The sequence below is a fragment of the Haliotis rufescens genome, unplaced genomic scaffold (genome assembly GCF_023055435.1).
Source record: "Haliotis rufescens isolate VD_foot unplaced genomic scaffold, xgHalRufe1.0.p SCAF_41, whole genome shotgun sequence".
In the NCBI taxonomy this organism is placed as follows: domain Eukaryota; kingdom Metazoa; phylum Mollusca; class Gastropoda; order Lepetellida; family Haliotidae; genus Haliotis; species Haliotis rufescens.
Genome location: NW_025964124.1, coordinates 3,209,074 through 3,234,596, shown reverse-complemented (window position 1 = coordinate 3,234,596; position 25,523 = coordinate 3,209,074). Strand labels below are relative to the sequence as shown.

At 42.5% G+C, this 25,523-nt stretch overlaps 1 protein-coding gene across 16 annotated transcripts in view; it reads left to right on the top strand.

Annotated features, from left to right (window-relative positions):
* The window catches only part of LOC124129069, a 56,527-nt gene extending 47,558 nt beyond the window's left edge, over nucleotides 1-8,969 (top strand). For 15 of the 16 annotated variants that reach the window (XM_048382832.1, XM_048382836.1, XM_048382833.1 and 12 more), the window contains 4 exons: nucleotides 4,728-4,786; nucleotides 5,588-5,854; nucleotides 6,163-6,278; nucleotides 7,089-8,969. In XM_048382832.1, coding sequence (XP_048238789.1) covers nucleotides 4,728-4,786; nucleotides 5,588-5,854; nucleotides 6,163-6,278; nucleotides 7,089-8,340 — 1,694 coding nt within the window. In that variant the 3' untranslated portion in view covers nucleotides 8,341-8,969. The remainder of the gene's footprint in view (nucleotides 1-4,727; nucleotides 4,787-5,587; nucleotides 5,855-6,162; nucleotides 6,279-7,088) is intronic. The other variant, XM_048382830.1, reaches the window with a different exon arrangement.
* The last annotated feature ends 16,554 nt before the right edge of the window (nucleotides 8,970-25,523 follow it).

Here is a 25,523-nt window from a genome sequence, read left to right as displayed (position 1 = left end):
ATAGATATATATGCAGGGTACAGATACAGGGTAAAGATACAGATACAGGGTATAGATACAGATACAGGGTATAGATACAGATACAGGGTATGGATACAGGGTATAGATATAGATACAGGGTATAGATATAGATACAGGATATAGATATAGATACAGGATATAGATATAGATACAGGGTATAGATATAGATACAGGGTATAGATATAGATACAGGGTATAGATACAGATATAGGGTATAGATACAGATATAGGGTACAGATATAGATACAGGGTATAGATACAGATACAGGGTATAGATATAGATACAGGGTATAGATACAGGGTATAGATACAGATATAGGGTATAGATATAGATACAGGGTATAGATACAGGGTATAGATACAGATACAGGGTATAGATACAGATATAGGGTATAGATACAGATATAGGGTACAGACATAGATACAGGGTATAGATACAGATACAGGGTATAGATACAGATACAGGGTATAGATATAGATACAGGGTATAGATACAGATACAGGGTATGGATACAGGGTATAGATACAGGGTATAGATATAGATACAGGGTATACAGATACAGGGTATAGATACAGATACAGGGTATAGATATAGATACAGGGTATAGATACAGATACAGGGTATGGATACAGGGTATAGATACAGGGTATAGATATAGATACAGGGTATAGATACAGATACAGGGTATAGATACAGATACAGGGTATAGATACAGGGTATAGATACAGATATAGGGTATAGATACAGATACAGGGTATAGATACAGATATAGGGTATAGATACAGATACAGGGTATAGATACAGATACAGGGTATAGATACAGGGTATAGATACAGATACAGGATATAGATACAGATACAGGGTATAGATACAGGGTATAGATACAGATATAGGGTATAGATACAGATACAGGGTATAGATACAGATACAGGGTATAGATACAGGGTATAGATACAGATATAGGGTATAGATACAGATACAGGGTATAGATACAGATACAGGGTATAGATACAGATACAGGGTATAGATACAGATACAGGGTATAGATACAGATACAGGATATAGATATAGATACAGGGTATAGATATAGATACAGGGTATAGATACAGATACAGGGTATAGATACAGATACAGGGTATAGATATAGATACAGGGTATAGATACAGATATAGGGTATAGATACAGGGTATAGATACAGATACAGGGTATAGATATAGATACAGGGTATAGATATAGATACAGGGTATAGATACAGGGTATAGATACAGATACAGGGTATAGATATAGATACAGGGTATAGATACAGATATAGGGTATAGATACAGATACAGGGTATAGATACAGATACAGGGTATAGATACAGATACAGGGTATTGATACAGATACAGGGTATAGATATAGATACAGGGTATAGATACAGATATAGGGTATAGATACAGGGTATAGATACAGATACAGGGTATAGATACAGATATAGGGTATAGATATAGATACAGGGTATAGATACAGATACAGGGTATAGATATAGATACAGGGTATAGATACACATACAGGGTATAGATACAGATATAGGGTATAGATACAGATACAGGGTATAGATACAGATACAGGGTATAGATACAGATATAGGGTATAGATACAGATACAGGGTATAGATACAGATACAGGGTATAGATACAGATACAGGGTATAGATACAGATACAGGGTATTGATACAGATACAGGGTATTGATACAGATACAGGGTATTGATACAGATACAGGGTATAGATACAGATACAGGGTATTGATACAGATACAGGGTATTGATACAGATACAGGGTATAGATACAGATACAGGGTATAGATACAGATACAGGGTGTAGATACAGGGTTTAGATATAGATACAGGATATAGATACAGGGTATGAATATAGATACAGGGTACAGATATAGATACAGGGTACAGATATTGATACAGGGTATGGATATAGATACAGGGTATGGATATAGATACAGGGTATAGATACAGGGTATAGATATAGATACAGGATATAGATACAGGGTATGAATATAGATACAGGGTACAGATATAGATACTGGGTACAGATATAGATACAGGGTATGGATATAGATACAGGATATAGATACAGGGTATGAATATAGATACAGGGTACAGATATAGATACAGGGTACAGATATAGATACAGGGTATGGATATAGATACAGGATATAGATACAGGTTATGAATATAGATACAGGGTACAGATATAGATACAGGGTATGGATATAGATACAGGGTATGGATATAGATACAGGATATAGATACAGGGTATGGATATAGATACAGGATATGGATATAGATACAGGGTATGGATATAGATACAGGGTATAGATACAGGGTATAGATATAGATACAGGATATAGATACAGGGTATGAATATAGATACAAGGTGCAGATATAGATACAGGGTACAGAAACAGATACAGGGTATTGATACAGGGTATAGATACAGGGTATAGATACAGGGTATAGATATAGATACAGGATATAGATACAGGGTATAGATACAGGGTATAGATATAGATACAGGATATAGATACAGGGTATGGATATAGATACAGGGTATGGATATAGATACAGGGTATAGATACAGGGTATAGATATAGATACAGGATATAGATACAGGGTATGAATATAGATACAAGGTGCAGATATAGATACAGGGTACAGAAACAGATACAGGGTATTGATACAGATACAGGGTATAGATACAGATACAGGGTATAGATACAGATATAGGGTATAGATATAGATACAGGGTATAGATACAGATACAGGATATAGATATAGATACAGGGTATAGATATAGATACAGGGTATAGATACAGGGTATAGATACAGATACAGGGTATAGATATAGATACAGGGTATAGATACAGATATAGGGTATAGATATAGATACAGGGTATAGATATAGATACAGGGTATAGATACAGGGTATAGATACAGATACAGGGTATAGATATAGATACAGGGTATAGATACAGGTACAGGGTATAGATACAGATACAGGGTATAGATACAGATACAGGGTATAGATACAGAGTATAGATACAGGGTATAGATATAGATACAGGGTATAGATACAGGGTATAGATACAGATACAGGGTATAGATACAGATACAGGGTATAGATACAGATACAGGGTATAGATATAGATACAGGATATAGATACAGGGTATAGATATAGATACAGGGTATAGATATAGATACAGGGTATAGATACAGATACAGGGTATAGATACAGGGTATAGATACAGATACAGGGTATAGATACAGGGTATAGATACAGGGTATAGATATAGATACAGGGTATAGATACAGGGTATAAATACAGATACAGGGTATAGATACAGATACAGGGTATAAATACAGATACAGGGTATAGATACAGATACAGGGTATAGATACAGATACAGGGTATAGATACAGATACAGGGTATAGATACAGATACAGGGTATAGATATAGATACAGGGTATAGATACAGATACAGGGTATAGATACAGATACAGGGTATAGATACAGATACAGGGTATAGATACAGGGTATAGATACAGATACAGGGTACAGATATAGATACAGGGTATAGATACAGATACAGGGTATAGATATAGATACAGGGTATAGATACAGGGTATAGATATAGATACAGGGTATAGATACAGATACAGGGTATAGATACAGGGTATAGATATAGATACAGGGTATAGATACAGATATAGGGTATAGATACAGATACAGGGTATAGATATAGATACAGGGTATAGATACAGGGTATAGATATAGATACAGGGTATGGATATAGATACAGGGTATAGATACAGGGTATAGATACAGGATATAGATACAGGGTATGAATATAGATACAGGGTACAGATATAGATACAGGGTACATATATAGATACAGGGTACAGATATAGATACAGGGTACAGATATAGATACAGGGTACAGAAACAGATACAGGGTATAGATACGGGATATAGATACAGGGTATGGATATAGATACAGGATATAGATACAGGGTATAGATACAGGATACAGGTACAGGGTACAGATACAGATACAGGGTATAGATACAGGGTACAGATACAGATACACCCTAACTCTGAGATTTAAAGGCTGACAGGTTTCCGGCGTGTCCAACTTGGGAACTATTTTGAGGACTTGTTTTAAGTTAAGAAGCTCAGAAGACCTAATTACCATACGTCTCGCTCCTTCATCCGGGGAATGTAACATTACGACATCTCTGCGACGTCCCGCCACTGCGACGTGGTTTATTCAACGTTCCCTGAAAGTAACATCGGGGTTGCGACGTGTCGCAAGTTTGCGATCATTGCTATTTATTTACGTCTATTTTGTTAGCACATTTCCGGGGTCATCGTCTCGAATTCTAATTATTCGTCTCCAACACTTGCTCCATCTGTCCACAAAGGACAACAGCTTCACCACAATGTCCTTCAATGATCAATTGTACAAAACAAAAACATGAGGCAATCGGCGGTTTAATTGTTTAACTTTGAAACTTATATGACATTAAAAACAATAATAACAAAATTTCATCTCCTCTATTGCTGACGTCACATCCTCTATTGAGGACGTCATCTCTTCTATTGCTGACGTCATCTCTTCTATTGCTGACGTCATCTGTGTTTCTGACAGGCAAGACGGAGGTGGACTGTGTGGACTTTGAAGTGTTTTTGACGGAGTCGCAGAATATGGTACGTCACACTACGTCCAACCTCGTCACACTCAGGGTAGACGGAGAGACGGAGAGACGGGGTAGATGAGTGAGTGAGTGAGTGAGTTGGGTTTAACGCCGCTTTTAACAGTATTCCAGTTATATCACGGCGTGTCAGATTAATGTGGGAGGAAAGCCCGAAGTGATGCAGGTGTTAGACGTTTACCACTTCGGTGAAACCCACGAAGTATGGTGCTGACAAACCTAGAAACATCACAATCTGGCGTGCCCAAGGGACGCAACTCTGCACGATTCAGTGTATAAACTCTGAATGTGTTGTCTTAATATACACATATAAATGTGTGGTATACGTGTAACACTGAATGTGTGGTGTACGTCACATAAACGTGTGATATACGTGTAACACTGAATGTGTGGTGTACGTCACATAAACGTGTGGTATACGTGTAGCACTGAATGTGTGGTGTACGTCACATAAACGTGTGATATACGTGTAACACTGAATGTGTGGTGTACGTCGCATAAACGTGTGGTATACGTGTAGCACCGAATGTGTGGTGTACGTCACATAAACGCGTGGTAAACGTGTAACACTGAACATGTGGTGTACGTCACATGAACGTGTTGTATACGTGTAGCACTGAATGTGTGGTGTACGTCACATAAACGTGTGGTATATGTGTAACACTGAATGTGTGGTGTACGTCACATGAACGTGTGGTATACGTGTAACACTGAATGTGTGGTGTACGTCACATGAACGTGTGGTATACGTGTAACACTGAATGTGTGGTGTACGTCACATAAATGTTTTCTTCAGCTGCGCGGTGTCCTTGAACTTTCGACCTTGCATCACGACGTCATCGACAAAGTGAAGCTGCGCGTGGTGTGCGTGTTTGACGTCAGCGGAAGTATGCTGCTCAAGTGTGGACGAAGCAGACAGCACTCTAAGTTGAGTAAACTCAAGAAGATGGCAGCCGACCTCGTGGACGTCATGGAGGAAGGGGACGACTACTTCGGGATCGTCGCCTTTGGGGAGGAGACGCGCGTCGTGTGCCCCCTCACCAAGGTCGACTCCACGTCAAGGGTAAGCACAGAGATAGCTTATATCTCAAAAGTTGTGCAGAACTTGAGTATGAACATGAAAACAGACAGGAGTGGGGTATTCGTGTCACGGGAATCGGGGATTTAACAATAATTTTATATTCGTACAGTGTCGTCAATGCCAGTTTGGGTGTTCACACCAAGCTTACATACCATCAGTTTGGTAGTTTACTTAATGCTCGCAAAATCCATCTTTGTAAACTAAGGCCTCCACGGTGCACGTCGGTCACTGCATGGGTCGAGACATCAACACGGGTACTTATCAAGCACTACTCTTTCTTCCGTTACCAGGGTAACCTGAAGGAGACCATCACGGCGTTGGACAAGGCCATCGACAGCTGTACTGACCTGGTACAGGGCATTCACAGGGCAGTGGACCTGCTGAAGTCTGGACACCAGGCTAGCGAGTACGTAGTGTAGGTCCATCAGTGAGTGAGTGAGTGAGTTGGGCTTATCGCCGCTTTTAACAGTATTCCAGTTATATCACGGCGTGTCAGCTTACTGTGGGAGGAAAGCCCGAAGTGATGCAGGTCTCAGATGTTTACCACTTCGGCGAAACCCACGAGCACGGGTTTGGTGCTGACAAACCTAGAAACATAATCGGGCCGAACCAGGATTCGAACCCACAATCATAGGTTTCTAGCGTGCCCAAGGGACGCAACTCTGCATAGTGAATCGCGGCGCCTTAGACGACAGGGCCACCCGTGCCCCCGCAGGTCCATCAGGTGGTAGGACAAGTGTACATAGTATTGGTGTAAATATCATTGAGCCGTAAGCAATGTAATATTTGGGATAACACTACTTAGTAAGAGTTCAGATTCTGGAACTTTTCGGGCGTTGAATGTCTTACAGCACCCTTTGCCCCAGCGCGCCCCGCCCCAGTCTGTTGTCTCGTTGACAGGCCAAGCTGACCATAGCTACAATCCTAGTAAATGCACAATGCCATTTAGAAAGTGATCAAATGTAACAAATGTTATATTTGGGATACCACTTTCTTTGTAACTTTTTTGGTTGTGTCCAGTCAGGGATTCGAACCCACACTGCCAGAGTGAGGCACCTAATTGCCTGCACACAAAGTAGCGACCTAACCCACTCAGCCACCGAGGCTTCCACAAAAAGTCCAACAACTTGTAGGTACATTTGACCACGTCTCAATGGCATTGTGTATTCACATCATGAAGCAGGTGCGTCATCACAGTTGACTTCGTTTGTTGCAGCCCCGCCTACCGGAACGCCATCATCGTCTTCTCGGACGGCGAGATCAACTCCGGAATCACGAACGCGGACGAGGTTGTTCATGCCGTGCGTCAGCGAATCCGGGATTCAAACCCCGACCCCCGCAACCAGAACGCTGAACAGTGGCTAAGTGTGGCCTGCGTGACGACGGGTGGTCACGTGTCTCAGGCTATGTACCTCGTCTCGAAGTACTGCGGCAACGACGCTTACTACTACGTCGACAGCGATCTCGCGCACCCGGAAGTAGACATGCTGATTCCGCTCCTGTTGCGGAAGTCCGCCATTGCTCAGTACGTGACCCTGGACATCAAGCCGGACAACGGCGCGGCCCTCGTGGAGGAGAAGTGCACGCGCGAGCACAGCGTCAGGCGACGGCGGACTGAGAAGAAAGTACCCAACATCATGTACTACCTGCACGACTTGCCAGCCGGAAGTCAGAAGCACTTCAGCATCGCCATCGATCTATCCGGCTACAAGAAAGACTCTGACAACGACGTCATGCGTATACAACTGGAGTACTGCGACGCTGAAGGCGACACTCATCACGTGACCAGGACGATAAGGTTCAGCGATCGCCTCACCGCCCTCAAAGACCCAGACAAATACGAGAAGGCTGTGTTACTGAGTGCAAAGGCTGACATGCGCAGTGCCTTCCAAATCGCGTGTCGGGATGCAGCCGAGGTGCTCACTGAGGAAGGCGACCCGAGCACCGCACTGCATGACGGGACGACTAAGCTTCAGCAGTTGATGGAGCATTACGGAGTGATGGCGAAACGAGAGGAAACGAAACACAGGATCGCCGACTTCTCACGTGCACTGGTCTGTAACCTGGACAGACTGATTGAGTCGATGGAGAAATCACGGAGAGGAAATGGTCACAAGTGGTCAAAACTGAAGGCCGTGTCTTCCGCAGTGGTCAGGGAGACGCCCAATGTGTCCAAACTCGTGGCCAAGTCCGAGTTCGTCTGTCCACTTCCAGTTTTCAAGAACTGTGCAACCACCCGGATGACAGCTTTAGCCCTGAAACTTTACCGGAAACAGGAAGTGACGTCAGTGGTGTTCCCCAACCAGAACCTGTTTGACGCGGCTAAGGTCGTGATGCAGAGTCTCAGCGATATCGTCGGCGTGCTGCAGCAGGTGGAGGCGGTGCCCGTGAAGTCGAACACGTTGAGGAGGAAGATAATCACCACCAGCATGGTCCTCACCGAGGACATGTCTGACGAGGAGAAGTAGGCAGGCAAGAGAGGCAGCTGACTGACAAAGTCAAATTCCCACCGAGGACATGTCTGACGAGGAGAAGTAGGCAGGCAAGAGAGGCAGCTGACTGACAAAGTCAAGTTCCCACCCTTGCCGAACTAGGCTGCAATGATGGAGGTATATTTTGGCTGGACTAACGGGTCTATGCATAGTCCAATCAAAATGTGGGTGGAGGTGTGAGGGTTGGTTTTTTTCGGGGGGGGGGGGGGGGGCATGAGGGCCAACTATTTGTCCTTCGGGACTTTTTACGTATTTATTTGTATCCATGACATTTGTTTGTTTGTTGACGTGTTCGTTTAGATTTTCTTAACATGTGTTTTACGTCCTACTTTCATCTATATGAGTATCTGTACATAGGGCATCTTTAGATCCCGATCCCTGTCACGAGATCACGTGACCAGCAGGAATGGCTATATTGTACTCCTGCTTCAACATGTGCTCTCTAGTCACGTGGTTCCTGTTCAGTCACTCACACATCTGTCACGTGATCAGAGTGACTATGTAACTGACTAAATTCATCCTCCAGTGATTAACATGTGCATCTTGTCATTCAGGCTTTTTCACTGTGAAAGAAATTAAATAAATATATCTGAAGTTTCTAAATATCTACGTGTTCGTGTTGGTTGATGAAAACGTCACACAGACGTGGGTGCACCGTCATCGTCATCGTCATCGTCGTCGTCATCGTTGTCGTCATCATTGATGTGACCGCCTCCGTGGTCTAATGGATAGAGCGTCTGCCAGCAGAGCGCAGATCGTGGGTTCGATCCCCGGTCGCGTCATACCAAAAGGCACGATAGCAAAAGATGGTACTTGTTGTTACCATGACTGGCACTTGGCATTAAAGAGGAAACACAAGGACTGGTCGGCTCAGTATACTGTGTCTGGGTGGTGTATTCATGTTAAACTGCGGCATGGTATCTCAGTGGGCGAGAACTATAAATTCGCCATTTGTCCGGATTAGTACAAGCAGACGCACGCACGCACGCACGCACGCACGCACGCACGCACGCATTTGATGGGGCGGTGCGATCCTGTGTTTGCCGAACACTTGGACAACTTGGGACGTTGACGTGCCTCCTATCGTACCCCCATTTCGCCATCTTGTCTGGTCACTGGGATTCTCGGAGGCCACGAGTAATTGACCAGGGTGGGGCTGCACGAAGACCTGGGTGTGACCAGGGTGGGGCTGCACGAAGACCTGGGTGTGACCAGGGTGGGGCTACACGAAGACCTGGGTGTGACCAGGGTGGGGCTACACGAAGACCTGGGTGTGACCAGGGTGGGGCTACACGAAGACCTGGGTGTGACCAGGGTGGGGCTACACGAAGACCTGGGTGTGACCAGGGTGGGGCTACACGAAGACCTGGGTGTGACCAGGGTGGGGCTGCACGAAGACCTGGGTGTGACCAGGGTGGGGCTGCACGAAGACCTGGGTGTGGCAGGCCTAAAACATAACACCTGGATAAGATCGTCTCATTACAGTAATTGCACTACGCTCCTGTTGTGAATAGCCACTTCTGTTCTATACCGGAGGCATGTTATTGTTGAGGCGAATTCCAACATCTGCCCTTAAACTCCGGTGTCTGCGGAGGAAGTCGATCTGCAGTGTACTTAAATGTTGGTGTTGATGCATTCTTATCTAAACAAAAAAATATGTAAATTCATATGGAATTTAATGGTAAAATGTAATTTTAATTTGATTGAAAATTTAATTCATTTGAAATGTTAGGTTTAATTTAATTTGAGAAAGAAATTTTAAATTTATAGAAACTTTAAGTTTAATTTGATTTGAAAGGATATTTGCAGAGAGGAGAGATAGACAAAAATCAGTAGGCTGGTGCGGCCTCTGACCTCTTGCACTAACCCTAACATAAACCCTAACATTAACCCTAACATTAACCCTAACCATAATATTATCCCTAACCTTAACCATAACCATAACATTAACCATAACCATAACATTAACCCTAGCCATAACATTAACCCTAACCTTAACCCTAACCCTAACATTAACCCTAACCTTAACCCTTACCCTAACATTAACCCTAACATTAACCCTAACCATAACATTAACCCTAACATTAACCCTAACATTAACCCTAACCATAACATTAACCCTAAAGTTAACCCTAATCTTAACCCTAACCATAACATTAACCCAAACCATAACATTATATCTTGCACTGACCCTAACATTAACCCTAGCCAAAACATTAACCCTAACCCTCTTGCACTAACCCTAACATTAACCCCAACCCTCACTAAACATGATATTGTTCTTAATAAATCAAATGTCAATGTCTGTCAGTGTCATTCCTCTATGTTCGATTTGTTTTAATCATACATATTTCACAAAATGTGTGAAGTTTGAATGCCAAACAAGTAAGATCTCATATCAATATCTCTTTAGGACAACAGAGGGAGTATGTGGATGTATATGTGTGTATATAGGACAACAGAGGGAGTATGTGGATGTATATGTGTGTATAAAGGACAATAGAGGGTATATGTGAATGTATATGTGTGTATATAGGACAACAGAGGGTGTATGTGGATGTATATGTGTGTATATAGGACAATAGAGTGTGTATGTGGATGTATATCTGTATATATAGGACAATAGAGTGTGTATGTGGATGTATATGTGTGTATAAAGGACAGGAGAAGGAGTATGTGGATGTATATGTGTGTATATAGGACAATAGAGGGAGTATGTAGATGTATATGTGTGTATATAGGACAATAGAGGGTGTATGTGGATGTATATGTGTGTATATAGGACAATAGAGGGTGTATATTGATGTATATGTGTGTATATAGGACAATACAGGATGTATGTGGATGTATATGTGTGTATATAGGACAACAGAGGGTGTATGTGGATGTATATGTGTGTATATAGGACAACAGAGGGTGTATGTGGATGTATATGTGTGTATATAGGACAACAGAGGGTGTATGTGGATGTATATGTGTGTATAAAGGACAACAGAGGGTGTATGTGGATGTATATGTGTGTATATAGGACAACAGAGGGTGTATGTGGATGTATATGTGTGTATATAGGACAACAGAGGGTGTATAAGGATGTATATGTGTGTATATAGGACAATAGAGGGTGTATGTGGATGTATATGTGTGTATATAGGGCAATAGAGGGTGTATGTGGATGTATATGTGTGTATATAAGACAACAGAGGGAGTATGTGGATGTATATGTGTGTATATAGGACAATAGAGGGTATATGTGGATGTATATGTGTGTATATAGGACAATAGAGGGTGTATTTGGATGTATATGTGTGTATATAGGACAATAGTGGGTGTATGGGGATGTATATGTGTGTATATAGGACAACAGTGGGTGTATGGGGATGTATATGTGTGTATATAGGACAACAGAGGGTGTATGTGGATGTATATGTGTGTATATAGGACAATAGAGGGTGTATATGGATGTTTATGTGTGTATATAGGACAATAGAGGGTGTATGTGGATGTATATGTGTGTATATAGGACAATAGAGGGTGTATGTGGATGTATATGTGTGTATATAGGACAACAGAGGGTGTATGTGGATGGATATGTGTGTATATAGGACAATAGAGGGTGTATGTGGATGTATATGTGTGTATAAAAGACAACAGAGGGAGTATGTGGATGTATATGTGTGTATATAAAACAACAGAGGGAGTATGTGGATGTATATGTGTGTATATAGGACAATAGAGGGTGTATATGGATGTATATGTGTGTATATAGGACAATAGAGGGTGTATGTGGATGTATATGTGTGTATATAGGACAGCAGAGGGTGTATGTGGATGTATATGTGTGTATATAGGACAATAGAGGGTGTATATGGATGTATATATGTGTATATAGGACAATAGAGGGTGTATGTGGATGTATATGTGTGTATATAGGACAACAGAGGGTGTATGTGGATGTATATGTGTGTATATAGGACAATAGAGGGTGTATTTGGATGTTTATGTGTGTATATAGGACAATAGAGTGTGTATGTGGATGTATATGTATGTATAAAGGACGACAGAGGGAGTATGTGGATGTATATGTGTGTATATAGGACAGTAGAGGGAGTATATTGATGTATATTTGTGTATAAAGGACAATAAAGGGTGTATGTGGATGTATATGTGTGTATATAGGACAGTAGAGGGGGTAAGTCGATGTATTTGTGTGTATTAAGGACAACAGAGGGTGTATTTGGATGTATATGTGTGTATATAGGACAATAGAGTGTGTATGTGGATGTATATGTATGTATAAAGGACGACAGAGGGAGTATGTGGATGTATATGTGTGTATATAGGACAATAGAGTGTGTATGTGGATGTATATGTATGTATAAAGGACGACAGAGGGTGTATGTGGATGGATATGTGTGTATATAGGACAATAGAGGGTGTATGTGGATGTATATGTGTGTATATAGGACAACATCAGATGTATATTTGTGTATAAAGGACAACAGAGGGAGTATGTGGATGTATATGTGTGCATATAGGACAATAGAGGGTGTATGTGGATGTATATGTGTGCATATAGGACAACAGAGGGTGTATGTGGATGTATATGTGTGTATATAGGACAATAGAGTGTGTATGTGGATGTATATGTATGTATAAAGGACGACAGAGGGAGTATGTGGATGTATATGTGTGTATATAGGACAGTAGAGGGAGTATGTGGATGTATATTTGTGTATAAAGGACAATAAAGGGTGTATGTGGATGTATATGTGTGTATATAGGACAATAGAGGGAGTATTTGGATGTATATGTGTGTATATAGGACAATAGAGGGTGTATGTGGATGTATATGTGTGTATATAGGACAACAGAGGGAGTATGTGGATGTATATGTGTGTATATAGGACAATAGAGTGTGTATGTGGATGTATATGTATGTATAAAGGACGACAGAGGGAGTATTTGGATGTATATGTGTGTATATAGGACAGTAGAGGGAGTATGTGGATGTATATTTGTGTATAAAGGACAATAAAGGGTGTATGTGGATGTATATGTGTGTATATAGGACAGTAGAGGGGGTAAGTCGATGTATTTGTGTGTATTAAGGACAACAGAGGGTGTATTTGGATGTATATGTGTGTATATAGGACAATAGAGTGTGTATGTGGATGTATATGTATGTATAAAGGACGACAGAGGGAGTATGTGGATGTATATGTGTGTATATAGGACAATAGAGGGTGTATGTGGATGTATATGTATGTATAAAGGACGACAGAGGGTGTATGTGGATGTATATGTGTGTATATAGGACAATAGAGGGTGTATGTGGATGTATATGTGTGTATATAGGACAACATCAGATGTATATTTGTGTATAAAGGACAACAGAGGGAGTATGTGGATGTATATGTGTGTATATAGGACAATAGAGGGAGCATGTGGATGTATATGTGTGCATATAGGACAATAGAGGGTGTATGTGGATGTATATGTGTGCATATAGGACAATAGAGGGTGTATGTGGATGTATATGTGTGTATATAGGACAATAGAGGGTGTATGTGGATGTATATGTGTGCATATAGGACAATAGAGGGTGTATGTTGATGTATATGTGTGTATATAGGACAACATCAGATGTATATTTGTGTATAAAGGATAAGAGAGGGTGTATGTGGATGTATTTGTGTGTATATAGGACAATAGAGGGTGTATGTAGCATTCATTTAAAGCAAAACAAAAACAAGCAAACAATTAACATAGATATAGACAATGGAATGTAACTGTAAACAATTGTACTTACGTTAACATAATTCACAGCCCAGGGTTTATTTGGTGTGTTCCTCAATGATTCAACATTCTTGATTTTATCTCCTGGAATGGTCGTGTAACATTTTCCCCCTTGCTGCAACGAAAACATATAAAAAAGTCAAAACTAGAACTATATTTAATAAGCATACATTTAAATCTATAGTCTATCCAAAAACATACATTGTATAATTGCCTAAAATGTAGGAAAAACTGTAAATCTAAAGCCCCCATGTATAACGTCCGATCGGAAATATCTCAGGCTACAGATATAAGAAACAAAATTATGAGTACCATCATAAAACAAACACCTAATGTAATTTGGTTTCCATATACACCGGTCTGACAAACCGGTCAGGCAAACCAGTGATTGTTATAGTGAGCCACGTCTCACAACCTCTGTCAGAGTACAATGACACACAATCATGTTAGTACAATGACACACAATCATGTTAGTACAATGACACACAATCATGTTAGTACAATGACACACAATCATGTTAGTACAATGACACACAATCATGTTGGACAATGACACACAATCATGTTGTACAATGACACACAATCATGTCAGTACAATGACACACAATCATGTCAGTACAATGACACACAATCATGTTGTACAATTATGGTTTGTTGGGGACCTTCTAAACCGGAATCCAAACGAGAACAGATATATTAGAGAGGCATTGTAAATAATTACTCATCTTCATCGCAGCGCTGTTTATATAGCTACAGTACGATTTCGTAGCGAGCACTGGAACTTACTCGTTCAGTTTTCGATCACCATCTCATTGTCAAAAGGTTTCAGAGAACCAAGTATCATATAAAATTAATTTGTTACTACATTTATTAAAATAATACAGTTCAATATCGTTAAATATAATTCTGTAGTGTGGTAGCCTACGTGGCAACATATTGAGATCGAAAACCGAACGAATATGGTTGCTATCAATTGCATTGTATTTTTCATTGGTGCACATTGGCTACACAAAGATAATCAACAAACGATGACAACTCACTGACAATATATGGTGATATTTAACTATTGACTGTCGCCTAGCTTATCATCACCAGCGAGGACAATACAGCAAACACCCCGTTATAGCGCGCGACGAGAGACTCGTTTTACTTTTGCTCGTTTTCATTAGAAAATATAGATCTAGTTATCGGAAAATGATGAATTGATTCTTTTTTTTGAAATATTAAAAATATACATGATAAGCGCCTTGCTAAAATATAGTTTATAGTCAGCACCAACAACAAGATGATCCACATTTAGGCTACTTCAGTCAGTGCTAATTAGGCCTTTTCGGAAACAAGTATGTTTCTGTCTCTTCCCGAAAATACAATTTTTCATAACATCATTGAGCGCTTTAGACTAGGGCTATAACTAGCAGCCTACAGAGAGTCGATCTGAAAATACTTCCATTGTTTTGATTCCCTCTTCGCTGTATAAGAGAAATCTACTCAACCTTTCCCATGGCCTGAATGAGCCACATTGTTTCACAAAAAATCAAAGTCAGAAGATTAGTACATGTAAACTTTAAATACTAATGATTTCAGAAATAACAAGGATGAAATGGCGATAACTGTCAGTGGTCAGAAGGCGATGCATAAGTTAGGCCTATTTACAGAGCTATACGCTTACCATCGAAACCCGAACATAATATGACGGCCACAAAACGCCGCCAGACTGAATTCTGCTCAAACATATAGGTCTACTGCTTGCCCTTGGTATCCATAAAATAATAAAATGGAAAAACGTCGTGGGCCTCCTTCACCTCTTTATACATCATGTTCTGTGTATGAAATATTAATATCAACACTGACGCTCGGTGAAAGTGACCGGCAAACTGCATTCAAAACCCCGCCACTTCTGAATAATACGATACATTTAAATCATTTGACTATCTGCATGTTCAGAAACATATCAACAAGCGGAGACTGCTTTTGAAAAAATAACTTACCTCATCCGAATTCACAGATCATGTGTCCAGTTCCAGTTGCTGCACAATCACTTGGTTGTTATATATCCAGAGTGAGTTTGAACTAAGATGGCTGGTGACAACAAATCTTCCGCGACAATGGGACGTCATTCTGACGTCACTTCACGAGGCAACAGGCTAAACTTTTTTTAGCAGTCGCTCTCACGCCGCAAATGTTCTGTAATATTTTGCTTGTGGCAACATTTAGTAGACAGATAATTTCGTCAATAGATATAATGTTTAAACAAAATGGTAGAGATGGTAGATCTATAAGTGGTTTCATAAACATCTTTTACAAAAAGTTTTGTAATGTCCAATGCACAACGTTATCACAACGTTTATTTGCAACGTTGTTGTTACGTTGTGGAATATCGTTACAATGTAACGTAATACTAACGTTGTCATATAGATACGCAATTACGTTCTGGAAATTTTAGTATTAAGAGATGAAAATTCAAATGCAGAATATACAGAAAGGTAATGCATAATACTGCCTTGGTATTCTGACAAATTCATGTTTTTTTTATAAAGCAGTTCTATTCTTTTATGACTATCGAGAACTCTATAACGTTACACCGACGTTTCAGAAACGTAGTTACAAAACGTTGTGCGATGTCCGATGCACAACGTTTTCACAACGTGAATGTGCAACGTTGTTATAACGTTGTGAAATAACGTTGCACGTTGACGTTATAAAAACGTTGTGACAAGGTTATATCACGACGTTACCAATCCACAACCTTTCCACAACGTAGTGACAACGTCGTGTGTTAGCTGGGTTGTCACCCGATCCCGTTAGCTGTGTCGCACGACAAGCATGGGTTGAGACTTGGTTTGGTTTGTTGTTGTTAACGCCGCACTCAACAATATTCCAACTGGGTGACGGCAGTATGTAAATAATCGAGTCTGGACCAGACAATCCAGTGATTGAAATCATCAGCATCGATCGACGCAATTGGGTTACGGTGACATGCATCAACCAAAGCAGAGATCGTGACCACCCGATCCCGTTAGTCGCCTCTTACTACAATCATCGTCACCTTTACAGCAAGCATGGGTTGAGTCTTACGAAGATCTTACTAAAGGCCTGACGGCTGTCCTGAGACCCTGACACCGCCGGTGCCGAATTCTGTCAATGACTCACCTTGGTTTACGCGTCTCTCGGCATTGGCGCCTCCAGAACGAACACAGACACAGATCTGGTTACAAGAACATACCGTTTGTCGGCGCGAATGACGCAATCAAAGAAATGACAGTGGAAAACAACGCAGCGGTGACCTTGACCGGAGCTTAACATAGACCACCCTTGCACCGTTCCATGAACACATGTGAAGCCGGTGTCAGCGCGTATTATCTTCAGTAACACATCTCAAGAACGCGATCTGCGGTGTTTCTGACAGCTTTATGAATAGTACTGCTATTGGGAATCTGTATATGGAGGATCACCTGTCCCCGCATTTTAAAGACTTAACGGTGCCTCTAGTCTCGTTCAACGCCGCACTCAACAATATTCCAGTTATATGACGGCAGTATGTAAATAATCGAGTCTGGACCAGACAATCCAGGGATTGACATCTTGAGCATCGATCGACGCAATTGGGATACGGTGGCATGCATCAACCAAGTCAGCGAGCCTGACCACCCGATGCTTGACATGAATCATCTTTTCACTTCTTTTGGTATGATGCGGCCGGGGATCGAACCCCGGACCTTCCGCTCTCTGGGGCGGACGCTCTGCCACTGGACCACGGAGGGCTTCTTGCCAGCGTTTGTTGTTGGTGGTGAATAAGGTACCGTGTTGACGTCACACACCTGACAGGACGGAGCAGAGAGTTTAGGAACGACAGGTACGACCGCCATGATGGCCGGTGTCAGCTGTAGAGTGAGTGAGTGAGTGAGTATGGTTTAACGCCGCTTTTAGCAATATTCCAGCAATATCAAGGCGGGGGACACCAGAAACGGGCTTCACACGTTGTACCCATGTCGGAAATCGAACCCGGGTCTTTGGCATGACGGGCGAACGCTTTAACCACTAGGCCACCCGTGCCCCCTTGATGGACCAGAAGATCACGTGGTATGATGGTGGGGTCAGCGTGCAATGATAACAATGTAATGACGAAGCTAATGAGATCAGCAGCGGAGAAGCCAAACAGCGGAGAAGCCAAACAGCGTCGAAGCCAAACAGCGAAGAAGCCAAACAGCGAAGAAGCCAAACAGCGAAGAAGCCAAACAGCGAAGAATCCAGACGGCGAAGAAGCCAGACAGCGGAGAAGCCAAACAGCGGAGAAGCCAAACAGCGGAGAAGCCAAACAGCGAAGAAGCCAAACAGCGAAGAAGCCAAACAGCGAAGAAGCCAAATACAAGCATCAACACCATGTCCAACATCATATCCGACTGTATGAGGAGCATGTGTTCAGCAACCACTATCACCTAGTGATGCGACCAGGTGTTCCCTGATGAGAGTGTATATTTTATACATTCAGAATGCCACACCAAGTGTTATATACATTGTACCAAGTCTTGTGACATTCACACACTTCAAGTCCACCTGTTACGCACATATTGAGTGAGTGAGTTAGTATTTAAAGTCACATCGGCAATATTTCAGCCATGACTTGAACAAGTTATGCCGTTATATTATATATATACAAAAAACTGTCAAGGAAGGACAGTATAACAACCAGCAATATATCAGACGACACATTATTAAAACGGGCTGTAGATCGCCAGCAACCAAAGTTAGGCCACAATACATGGGGACTTACGGTACTTCTGCTACCTACATGGTTCCCAGCAGGATTTACACCATCCCTCTGGCCACTGGCGATAATCAGAAAGATGAGCCAAACAGTTAAAATCAACAATACTACTACGATTAAAATCACAGTGAAATGACAAAATACTTTGAATGATACCGGACTAACGTACCCTCCCAGGGGGACAATTGTTTTACGATACTTCAACCCCCTGTGAAGATACAGCCACTAACAATCTCAGTTATGAATTCATTCTACCAAATTAAAAATCACTTACTTTATACTATATATATATTATAATCAAAATTTATCTATTAATTCTATTTCTTTTAAAAAGGTTATTATTAAATGAGACGAAATATTATTAAAAAGATCCATTATTGATGTTGCACTGAAATATTTATCCCTTGTGACAGAAAAATCAATACAGTCAAGCAGTACATGTTTAACTGTGATTCTTTCATCACAAGGGATACAGAATGGAGGATCCTCACCTTTCAATATATATTCATTAGTATATCTCGAATGGCCAATACGACATCGTCGCATAATGACCTCATCAAATCTGGAAAGACAACCCAAGTAGGTATAACCGATATTTGGTTTAATTTCATGTAATTTATTGATACCTGCTTGGGTGTCCCACTTCTTTTGCATCCGATCTCGGATGTAACATCTGAGCACTGGTTTATAATCGCTGTATAGAATTTGAAGTGGTGTCATATATTTGTTGAGTGCTACTTTTGCAGCAGCATCGGCCATTGTGTTACCAGTTATGCCAACATGACTGGGTAACCAACAGAAAACGATGTCGTATTGGCCAGTAGCAAGATAATTATATAATTCGACAATTTCTATTAAAAGTGGATTGTGATATGCATTATTTTGAATGGCCTGAAGACATGAAAACAGAAAGACAAATTGTTTATAGTGGGATTGTTGATTAATGTATTCAACAGCTGTTAAAATAGCTTTAGATTCTGCTGTAAAAATGGAACAAGCATCTGGTAATCTTGACGAGATTGTTTTTGATCCAATGACAGTGGCGCCAGCCACTGAACCACCATCCTTGGATCCATCAGTAAATATAGATCGATAAGTATTGTAGGTATGTCGTAACTGATTATATTCCTGCGGATACATTAAAGGATTAGTTTCTGTATTCTTTACTTTTGTTAGTAGGATCTACTGGTAACATCGATATATTGACCGTCCTGTAGTAGGATCTACTGGTAACATCGATAGATTGAATGTCCTGGAGTAGGATCTACTGGTAACATCGGTAGATTGAATGTCCTGGAGTAGGATCTACAGGTAACATCGGTAGATTGACCGTCCTGGAGTAGGATCTACTGGTAACATCGATAGATTGACCGTCCTGAAGTAGGATCTACTGGTAACATCGGTAAATTGAATGTCTTGGAGCAGGATCTACTGGTAACATCGATAGATTGACCGTCCTGGAGTAGGATCTACTGGTAACATCGGTAGATTGACCGTCCTGGAGTAGGATCTACTGGTAACATCGATAGATTGAATGTCCTGGAGTAGGATCTACTGGTAACATCAATAGATTGACCGTCCTGGAGTAGGATCTACTGGTAACATCGATAGATTGAATGTCCTGGAGTAGGATCTACTGGTAACATCGGTAGATTGACGGCCCTGGAGTAGGATGTACTGGTCACATCGGTAAATGGAATGTCCTGGAGTAGGATCTACTGGTAACATCGGTAGATTGACCGTCCTGGAGTAGGATCTACTGGTAACATCGATAGATTGACCGTCCTGGAGTAGGATCTACTGGTAACATCGGTAAATTGACCGTCCTGGAGTAGGATCTTCTGGTAACATCGGTAAATGGAATGTCCTGGAGTAGGGGCTACTGGTAACATCGGTAAATTGACCGTCCTGGAGTAGGATCTACTGGTAACATCGGTAAATGGAATGTCCTGGAGTAGGATTACTGGTAACATCGGTAAATGGAATGTCCTGGAGTAGGGGCTACTGGTAACATCGGTAAATGGAATGTCCTGGAGTAGGGGCTACTGGTAACATCGGTAAATTGACCGTCCTGGAGTAGGATCTACTGGTAACATCGGTAAATGGAATGTCCTGGAGTAGGATCTACTGGTAACATCGGTAAATGGATGGTCCTGGAGTAGGGGCTACTGGTAACATCGGTAAATTGACCGTCCTGGAGTAGGATCTACTGGTAACATCGGTAGATTGACCGTCCTGGAGTAGGATCTACTGGTAACATCGGTAAATTGACCGTCCTGGAGTAGGATCTACTGGTAACATCGATAGATAGAATGTCCTGGAGTAGGATCTACTGGTAACATCGATAGATAGAATGTCCTGGAGTAGGATCTACTGGTAACATCGGTAGATAGAATGTCCTGGAGTAGGATCTTCTGGTAACATCGTTAGATAGAATGTCCTGGAGTAGGATCTACTTGTAACATCGGTAAATTGACCGTCCTGGAGTAGTATCTACTGGTAACATCGGTAAATTGAATGTCCTGGAGTAGGATCTACTGGTAACATCGGTAAATTGACCGTCCTGGAGTAGGATCTACTGGTAACATCGGTAAATTGGCCGTCCTGGAGTAGGATCTACTGGTAACATCGGTAAATTGACCGTCCTGGAGCAGGATCTACTGGTAACATCGATAAATTGACCGTCCTGGAGTAGGATCTACTGGTAACATCGGTAGATAGAATGTCCTGGAGTAGGATCTACTGGTAACATCGGTAGATAGACCGTCCTGGAGTAGGATCTACTGGTAACATCGGTAAATTGACCGTCCTGGAGTAGGATCTACTGGTAACATCGGTAAATTGACGGCACTGGAGCAGGATCTACTGGTAACATCGGTAAATTGACCGTCCTGGAGTAGGATCTACTTGTAACATCGGTAAATTGAATGTCCTGGAGCAGGATCTACTGGTAACATCGGTAAATTGACCGTCCTGGAGTAGGATCTACTTGTAACATCGGTAGATTGACGGCCCTGGAGCAGGATCTACTGGTAACATCGGTAAATTGACCGTCCTGGAGTAGGATCTACTTGTAACATCGGTAAATTGACGGCCCTGGAGCAGGATCTACTGGTAACATCGGTAAATTGACCGTCCTGGAGTAGGATCTACTTGTAACATCGGTAAATTGAATGTCCTGGAGCAGGATCTACTGGTAACATCGGTAAATTGACCGTCCTGGAGTAGGATCTACTGGTAACATCGTTAAATTGACCGTCCTGGAGCAGGATCTACTGGTAACATCGGTAAATTGACCGTCCTGGAGCAGGATCTACTGGTAACATCGGTAGATAGAATGTCCTGGAGCAGGATCTACTGGTAACATCGGTAGATAGAATGTCCTGGAGTAGGATCTACTTGTAACATCGGTAAATTGAATGTCCTGGAGCAGGATCTACTGGTAACATCGGTAAATTGACCGTCCTGGAGTAGGATCTACAGGTAACATCGGTAAATTGACCGTCCTGGAGCAGGATCTACTGGTAACATCGGTAAATTGACCGTCCTGGAGCAGGATCTACTGGTAACATCGATAGATAGAATGTCCTGGAGTAGGATCTACTGGTAACATCGGTAGATAGAATGTCCTGGAGTAGGATCTACTTGTAACATCGTTAAATTGAATGTCCTGGAGCAGGATCTACTGGTAACATCGGTAAATTGACCGCCCTGGAGTAGGATCTACAGGTAACATCGTTAAATTGACCGTCCTGGAGCAGGATCTACTGGTAACATCGGTAAATTGACCGTCCTGGAGCAGGATCTACTGGTAACATCGGTAGATAGAATGTCCTGGAGTAGGATCTACTGGTAACATCGGTAGATAGAATGTCCTGGAGTAGGATCTACTGGTAACATCGGTAAATTGAATGTCCTGGAGTAGGATCTACTGGTAACATTGGTAACTTGACCGTGCTGGAACGAGTGGTAACATAAGAAACAGCAATGATGTCGACTTCCTTGTCGAATGGTTTATATTCACATATATATCCCGTCAGCATTCCACATACGAGACGATCACCTTTGGCTGTCAGTGTTACATGTGACTGCGTGTCCACAGCTTCACATCTAGCCGCCTGTGTTACATGTCACTGCGTGGTGCGTGTCCACAGCTTCACATCTAGCTGTCAGTGTTACATGTCACTGCGTGGTGCGTGTCCACAGCTTCACATCTAGCTGTCAATGTTACATGTCACTGCGTGGTGCGTGTCCACAGCTACACATCTAGCTGTCAGTGTTACATGTCACTGCGTGGTGCGTGTCCACAGCTTCACATCTAGCTGTCAGTGTTACATGTCACTGCGTGGTGCGTGTCCACAGCTTCACATCTAGCTGTCAGTGTTACATGTCACTGCGTGGTGCGTGTCCACAGCTTTACATCTGGCCGTCAGTGTTACATGTCACTGCGTGGTGCGTGTCCACAGCTTTACATCTAGCCGTCAGTGTTACATGTCAGTGCGTGGTGCGTGTCCACAGCTTTACATCTGGCCGTCAGTGTTACATGTCACTGCGTGGTTCGTGTCCACAGCTTTACATCTGGCCGTCAGTGTTACATGTCACTGCGTGGTGCGTGTCCACAGCTTCACATCTGGCCGTCAGTGTTACATGTCACTGCGTGGTGCGTGTCCACAGCTTTACATCTAGTTGTCAGTGTTACATGTCACTGCGTGGTGCGTGTCCACAGCTTTACATCTAGCCGTCAGTGTTACATGTCACTGCGTGGTGCCAGTGACAAATGTGATTTCAAAGTTAAAAGAGTACGTTTAATCTAATTTCTTCCCACCTCCAACGTCATCCATGCCACCTTAAACAATGAGTCAGTGAGTGAGTATTCTTTTACGCCGCGATTAGCAAAACTCCAGCACCATCACGGCGTGGGGACACCTGAAATGTGAGTGAGTGAGTGAGTGAGTGAGTGAGTGAGTACTGTTCCTATCACCCTACGTTCAGCCAAGCTCTACTGTGTATGTCAGGAAATCATAGTAGAATTGGTAAATGGAGGTAAATGCTTGTCGTAAGAGGCGACTAACGGGATCGGGTGGTCAGACTGGATGACTTGGTTGATGCATGTCATCGATCCTAATTGCATGGATCGACGCTCATGATGTCAATCACTGGATTGTCTGGTCCAGACTCGATTATTTACAGACCGCAGTCATATAGCTGGAATATTGCTGAGTGCGGCGTTAAACAACGAAAAAAACAAACAAACAACAAATATATATTTACAGAAAAAATCCTTCTATTTTCTCGTTGTATCAAACATACATTTTCAATTAGTTTACCCTTAATCTGCATTACAGATACTGTATATCGTGCAACATTTGTTGTTGGAGTGTGAGTGAGTTTGGTTTTACGCCGCTTTTAGCAATATTCCAGCAATATCACGGCGGGGGACACCAGAAATGGGCTTCACACATTGTACCCATGTCGGTAATCGAACCCGGGTCTTCGGCGTGACGAGCGAACGCTTTAACCACTAGGCTACCCGACCGCCCCTTTGTTGTTGGAAACATGGCGACAGTGCAGTGATTTACAGGATTCCACATAACGCCACCAGAGTGAATGTCTCACAAACAAGAATTCAAACAACTGATTGACGTGAAAGTGTGTCAAGAACGTCACCTTAACCATGGCACATGTTGCACGCGCTGCACGCGGTGACACGATCCGGGGGGGGGAGCTCATTGTGTGTCGCTGCCAGACAATAGTTTGTCTTCCGGGGCCGCACAGGTGGAAGTCGGGTAACCAGAGGCACGTTTCTACATATGGGTGTGTGTGTGTGTGTGTGTGTGTGTGTGTGTGTGGGGGGGGGGGGGGGGGGGGGGGGGCTCTGTAGCGCTAGTATATGTAACACTGTTATCTGGATCAGTTGGGGGAACTTTCCATGGGCAAGAAACATAATCCTTTGTACCAAGTCCCAACGGAGCCATTCATGGAAAACGTGTCTGCAATCTGCCATGTGTTCACAACTCAGTATGTCACTACAGTCCAGAATATTTCCATTACTGTGGAAATTGCCGAATGTTATGCCAGTATTAAAGAAAGGTGATCACGCTATCGTTTATAACTATAGACTATAGACCGACATCCCTCGATAACTGTTTAGGGAATTTGATTGAGAGAGTTGTGTTCAAACATTAATATTAATACTTCCATGTGACTGAGTTCCCGAGTGAGTACACGGCAGGCGGCCAAGCTGGTCACTCTTATTATCACCACGCCGCGCGCGCCACACCACACCACACCACACCACACCACACCACGCCGCGCCACACCACACCACACCACACCACACCGCGCCACACCACACCACACTTACCACGCCACGCAACATGCCACACCACACCACGCCGCGCCACACCACACCCCACCACGCCGCGCCACACCACACCCCACCACGCCGCGCCACACCACACCACACTTACCACGCCGTCAGTGTTACATGTCACTGCATGGTGCGTGTCCACGCAACATGCCACACCACGCAACACCACGCCACGCCACGCCACGCCACACCACACCTCACCACACCGCGCCACACCACACCGCGCCA